The 7,024-nt window shown below is 33.1% G+C and overlaps 1 protein-coding gene across 1 annotated transcript in view; it reads left to right on the forward strand.

Annotated features, from left to right (window-relative positions):
- The window catches only part of ADGRL4 (adhesion G protein-coupled receptor L4), a 116,358-nt gene extending 109,754 nt beyond the window's left edge, over positions 1-6,604 (forward strand). The window contains exons 14-16 of the mRNA XM_072974189.1: positions 3,268-3,359; positions 4,701-4,869; positions 5,217-6,604. Of these exons, the coding sequence (XP_072830290.1) occupies positions 3,268-3,359; positions 4,701-4,869; positions 5,217-5,279 (324 nt within the window). The 3' untranslated portion in view covers positions 5,280-6,604. The remainder of the gene's footprint in view (positions 1-3,267; positions 3,360-4,700; positions 4,870-5,216) is intronic.
- The last annotated feature ends 420 nt before the right edge of the window (positions 6,605-7,024 follow it).

Here is a 7,024-nt window from a genome sequence, read left to right on the forward strand (position 1 = left end):
TCTGACCACCCAGGAAGCGAGTGTACATAGATGGGTCCAAGGACTTAGATGCAGACAAATCACTTCTTTTCTCTGTGCTGCCCTCCTTGGGCTCTGCTGGTCACTGAAGATGGGCTTAGAAATCATACGTTAAGGCATCATCGCCTGGGTTCTACTGCTGCTGTGCAAACAGCTGCATGACACGTCCTGAATAGTGTTGCTTTTGACTGTTGACTGCTCACCTCCGTCCTTATACTGTAAGTTCCTTGAGAAAAAGGACTATAGTGCATAAGTGATTCTTAAGCGAAAGAATAAATAAAAAACCTTTGCCTTTCAGAGAAAAGCTAAGTACTATTCATCTCTGTCTATCTACCTCACCTCCTGATCCTCTTCCCTGTGTTTGCTACATCTCAGCCACCACTGTGGTTAATGCCTTAAAGGCACGTCGCATTCTTGACGCTCTCAAGCATCAAGGCTTTTTCTATGTCATTTTCCTTCACAGAAAGCATTTCTCCCTCATTCTCAATCTGCCCAGGCATTGTCATTCATCAGGTCCTGGTTTAAATGCTAAATCTTAAGAGATAGACTTCCAAACCTTCATCCTGATCCACCTTCGTATAATTTCTCCTAACAGTCTAAATTTGTGACTTAAGAGCATTTTTCACAGTTTGTAGAATTATAAGTATTTGTATGATTATTTTTTACTATTTTCTTAATAAGTTTATGAGAACAAAAGACAATATTTTGTTCCTTAATAGGTACCCAGCCCTCACCATTCTACCAGCCACTTAATAGACCCTTTATAAAATGTTTGGAACACATGCAAGTAAAAAATTCCATATATCTCTATTATTGTCAATGAATGCAGATAATACAATCAATGTATTTGTGAGTATTTTTATTATACAAAACCATAACACCTTTTGATAAAAATGCTTTAATCTGTTTTATCTTACAATTGAGAAAATAGAAATTTATGGACAAAGAATTAGTCTCCTGTTCGTCCAGCAGCACCTGGTTTTTATAATAGGTAAACATTTTCCTTTTTAATGCAGAGAAGGTGTACTTTCCAGAACTAGATCACCCATGGAGAATGTTCCATTTCCACTTTTCACTGTTTTAGGATATAATGTAAAAGAGCATTTCTAAAATGTGTGTGCACTTCTGAGAAACCCTAGCAACATGGGTGATTATTTTTTTTTAATTTGTTTTATCAAAAACAGAAGTTTAAGAAACTTTAATATTATAAATCACTAATTTGGAAAAATTATTCATTAGAGAACAATTTTGTAATCATTTAAAGTTATTTTATCTTATGCCACTTCCTTTGTTGAGATGACAAGTTCAGTATAAACACCTTATTAAAAATTTTTTGAAGATTATCAAACCAATAATGTTTTGAGTATATATTTATACTAACCAAATGCTAATACTTTGATTATTTTTAAAAATATACATATGGCAGATACAAACTACTATGTACAGAATAGATAAACAGCAAGGTCCTACCATATAGCACAGGGAACTATATTCAATGGCTTGTAGTTACCTGTAATGAAAAAGAATATGAAAAAGACTATTAAATATATGTGCATAACTGAATCACTGTGCTGTACACTAGAATAAACTAATACACATTGTAAATCAACTATACTTCAACTTTAAAAAGCCTAAGTGTATATATATATATATTTTTTATATTTTATATGTAATTATATAAATTATATAATTTATAATTTTATAAAATTAAATACCATTGTTGTTTCTAAATTTATTTAAAGAAGCTATAAATATAGAAATCTCATAAATACTATGCACCTCGCCTTCATAAGTAGCAAAGGCTACTTACGAAATTAAATACTATTGAATTGTCATTTCAATTAGTTATTTGAGCATAATACAACAGGGTGAAACTGTTGACTGAATCAATTTAAATATATTTTATCTCCTCTCTGCATTTGCTGAAATTTTTTCTTTGTGGGGGGGACTTACTGTAATTAAAATTAAGTAATCATATAATTAGAAGTAATAGACATTTGGAAGCAAGAAGAAGGGACTACATCCATATTCCTCTAAGATTTTCTCTCAAGGACCTCTCCATGGAGACCCAGAAACGTGAAATTACCTGACCCTTTATTTTATACTGCTTTTTATAGTAGTAATTTATAAATTTCATTTTCAGGAACTATATAAAACTCCTTAGTGGATAGAAGGAAAAAAACAGAATTTTTCTGTAAGTTTCTGAAATCCTAGTGTAAGAATTAGCTGAAAATTAAAATACTGCACTTTGCTACAGTTATTACAAAATGGCTTTTGAAAAATCTATTTGGATTAATAAAATATATTCAGTAAAAGATTAACCTGCAAATTATTGCTGTAATTTAATATTTTAAATTACTAGCATGCTTATATTAAAATAGATATACATTTAAAATATGTCCCTCAGTTAATCCTCTGACACTACAAACGTGACTTACAGGTCTCCAAAAATACAAGAAAGGAAAGAAAAGAGGAAATTTTACATAATGCAGTCACTTTAGAAGGGGTAAAAATTCTGCGTGCCCTATTTAGCTCATGTGAGGAAATATAAATAATAGAATGTGTTTTCCAGTAAAAATGTATATGCCTTCACACAAACATGTATTTCATTGGCTAATATTTTGAAAGTTCATGAGGTTAAATCTAGGGAAAGAAAACAACAACATGAATTTTAGAAGGGATAGCCAGTTGAACCAAAGAAGGTATATTCAGACATTTTCTAGCAATAGAGATTGAGCATGTTCTGCTGAGTTTTCTTATTTCCTTTCAGTTTCTCTTCTCCAGTTTAAACTTTCAGAGGGTTGACAGAATTATCACTGCAACTCCTTTTCAAAGAAACAGCACACGATTTAATGAACAAAAATTTGATTTCTCAAGTGTTCATAAAGTTTTTCAAACCAAAATTTATCTTACTATGTATATTAACCGTATTATTGGCAGCAGACGATATTCATCAATCTGTAGAAGTGATCGTAACATCTGAAGAAGTTCTCGAACAGGTGCTTAATACAATCTGGCAAACTGTACTAATTACCATTTGTACCAGCAATTTTCAGTGATTTGTAAAGATCAACCACAGATTTGTTTGTGTAAGTCTACCAGAGGCTTTGTGCTTCTTAATATACATAAAAATGCCATGATTTGCTGGGTTCTATTTATTTGATATCTTTGCTACTTGTTTATTTCCCTTATTTCTATCTAATTTACTATGAAAATTATCTCTTTTTTGAAATTAATTTATTTCCTCAGGTTAATCTCTTGGCATTTGGAGTTATCATATACAAAGTTTTCCGTCACACTGCAGGGTTGAAACCAGAAGTTAGTTGCTATGAGAACATAAGGTAAGTGTTTTTTCAATTGTACTTTCTTTAGTAATTAAAAGCTTTGGTAACTTAAAGTACAAATCATTTTTGGAAGGACAACTTTTCAATGATTTTTTTACGTTTTTCCCCCATCATGTTTTAAATACTTAAGGCAAAATAGCATTTAATATGTTCGATAAGCCTATCATCATCAAAGATTAAACGGTAAGTAAAGCAATCTTTTTAAATATACTCCCCTTCAAAAGAAAAACAAATGATGATTGCATTTGAAGACAAAAGAAGGCCTTAGTGATTTTCTTTTGCACAACAGTTCTCAGAGCTTGGTAACTGTGTTTCTTTCTTGTGATTCCTACTTTGCATACTGCCGTGATTTTTTCCATCACCTCCTCCCTTTAAAGCTGATTTATTGAGACCTTGAAAATTATTTGTTCAGGAAAAATTGAAGTGAGCTGTAGGGAATGTTAGAAACAACTGATTTCAGGTGGTTTGGGAACTCTCCTGGAGCTTGGATACCTGGCACCAGATTTACAGCTGGGATTTAGCAAATGTTTGATCAGTTACTTTCTTTTACTCTTCACCATTCATAGTTACATATAGTTTGCCGGTTTAAATAAGGTTAAGAATGATGCTTTTTCTAAGGTACACTGCTTAAACATCTTCGGCAGTAAAGAATGATTGCACTAAGAATGAATGAGAAAATAATCATTATTTTCAAGGCAGTGTCCTCAGTAAGCAGGATTGAAGATTGTTTTACTGAAACTCACAGGCTATAAGTTGAAAATGTATAAAAGAGACTATGTGCATGTATTTTTTTTTAATTTTTAAGAAATCGCTTTTCTATCATGAATTTATTTTGACGTAACTGTATTGCAAAAACAAAACAAAACAAAAAATTCTTGTTTCGTATCTTCAACATTCTTCTCCACCAAGACTGAAAGGAAACAGAAGCTTCCGTTGATGTCCGGCACATGGTAGCCTTTTCAAGGTTTCTTAGGGAGAATACTTTCTAACAGATAACTGTCTTAACCTTCGGGAGTTACCACAACATTAGATTGGAAATCAAAGCATACACCCTGCAGTACACCAGATGAAAATATCTTAGGATTAAGGAAATTCCTTGCAAAAGACCATATTTTAATAATGATGCCTTGAATTTGGAAGCACATCCAGCCACAGTGCAGCAAGCAGGATACCTCAACCTGTCCCCTGTAACTTGAGCACAATTTGTCAGTTTCAAAACCATGACTGGTCTTTACCAAAGATTCCTCGATTATGCAAAAACTGACTCCCCACATGATTGGAGGAATTTGGGGATGTCCACGTAGATTTTTCAGCTGGATTATTTCACATTGGTTCCAGGTCTTGTGCCAGAGGAGCCCTTGCTCTCCTGTTCCTCCTCGGCACCACCTGGATCTTTGGTGTTCTCCACGTTGTGCATGCGTCCGTGGTGACCGCTTACCTCTTCACTGTCAGCAATGCCTTCCAGGGGATGTTCATCTTCTTATTCCTGTGTGTTTTATCTAGAAAGGTAAGCAATTTGTTATTTTTGTCGACCTCATTGAATATTTTTGTAGCATCAGCTACCAAATTGATAAACATTCTCATAGATTTATTGCATGTACCTTTATTGCCTAAATGCAGTACATTTAATATCAAAATAATCAGAACACCTAGTTGTTCATAGTGCAATATGCTTTTAAAAAACCTGTTAGTAAGGATATAAATATAGCTTATACTCACTGGAGCGTATTCTGACAGGTAGTCAGAAGACAGTAATGATTTAGAAAACCAAATATAACAGTTTAATGTAATTTGAAAGTAACTTGTTGTGATTGCTGCAATTATGTTTAATATTTCTTTCTTTTTTCTTTCTAGATCCAAGAAGAATATTATAGATTGTTCAAAAATGTCCCTTGTTGTTTCGGATGTTTGAGGTAAACAAAGAGAACTATGGATAAAAGTCAAGCTATGGACGGCCGATGTGTAAAAATGACCCAATTATTAATTACTAGATAATCAAATATTTTAAATCAGTTTTTCTGTTTACTGTATAGAAACTGTAGATAATAAGAGATAAAATTATGTACCATATAAGTATAGTAAGCTTACCTACATGACTTAGTTATGTCAAAAGTAGTATTGCAGATATTTGGAAAGTAATTGGTTTCTCAGAGTGATATCACTACGCCCAAGGAAAGATTTTCTTTCTAACACAAAAAATATATACATGTCCTGAAGGAAACCCCTGGCTTGATATTTTTGTGACTCATGTTGCCTTTGAAACCAGTCCCCTATCATCTTGGTAATGAGCTCTGTTACAGAAAGTGGAGCGTAAGAGAACGAAGGAGTGGAATATAAAACAGTAAAAAAGGAAGAGCTGTTACAACAATGAGATGTATTTTGAGCACACTTGTTTTGTAAACTAGATGAGAAATTAAAGGGATAAAATCAAGTACTGAACAAACACATCTTACCATCTTGTGAAATGTTCTGAACTTAAATTTCTACTGAAATGACTCCAACCTGTATTTATGTCCATTCTCTATTCGAATAGTCTAAAAAGGACACAAAACTTTACAAAAGGAAAAACTAAACATTTCTGTTCTGTTTTTAGGTTCACGTTAGAGTGAGGTATATGCTGTTTCTATACTTATTTCACAGATGGTGACTTCAAATGCTTATTCAGTAGTACAGAAATGTGTCAAAATATAATATTGTTCATGCCTGTAAATGTAAAAATAGTGTATATAAACTGAAGCACTGTGTGCTATAACCTTTCAGTGTAGTGAAAAATACTGTATCTCATTAGACTAGGAAATTTGAGTTCTTTTTTTTTAATTTTAGAAATGTTGAGATCACATGGCAATACTCCCTTTTAACTTACTATTTGTAAAAGGGCATTGTAAATATGAAAGTATTCATAAAGTGAATTGCTATTTTTTTTTGTTCAGAAAAAAAACACATTTTAAAATGTTATTTATAGCAAAGAAATCACTAAGAACTGTGGAAACTTTCACGGTGGCTCTTTCCTGACACTTTCCCACTATTAATGTATATCTGCTAAAATGTAAGGCTTCTGTCTTCAAATCTTCTCATTCAAACGCAGAAGCAGTAATTTTATTTCAAAAATATGTAATTGTTCTGCACTAACCTGTAAAAGTATGCCAATATACGAAATGTTGTGATTTTAACTTCATTTCTCCAGCCGTTAAAATGAAGTCTGTCAAATCTTGCTCTAACAAATAAAACATGATCTAAATGAACCTTTCTGCTGCTTGGCTGAGTCATTTTCTCAAGATGAGCTACCTGCCAATGTCTTAAACATTTTTAGAGGATTTGTGATAATAACTTTTGATTAGATCTTCTGATCTCTTATAAGGGAAACCTATGACCTATTATTAGCATTGTCATCATAGGACAGTGTTATAGGTCTACTGGAACTGATATTGGAAAAGTAACCTGGTAAGTCAATGTGTACAAATCATGTGTGATGAGCAGAACAGCGCCCCCTCGCCAGAATGCCCACACCCTAATCCTCAGAACGTATGACTATGTTAGGTTGCATGGAGAGGAGAATTAACCAGCTAACAGCTACTCAGCTAACCTTGACAGGAGGAAATCATCCTGGATAATCCAGAGGGGGCCAATGCAATCAGAAGATTTCTTATAAATGAAAGATGGCG

Source organism: Vicugna pacos, chromosome 13 (genome assembly GCF_048564905.1).
Source record: "Vicugna pacos chromosome 13, VicPac4, whole genome shotgun sequence".
NCBI lineage: Eukaryota > Metazoa > Chordata > Mammalia > Artiodactyla > Camelidae > Vicugna > Vicugna pacos.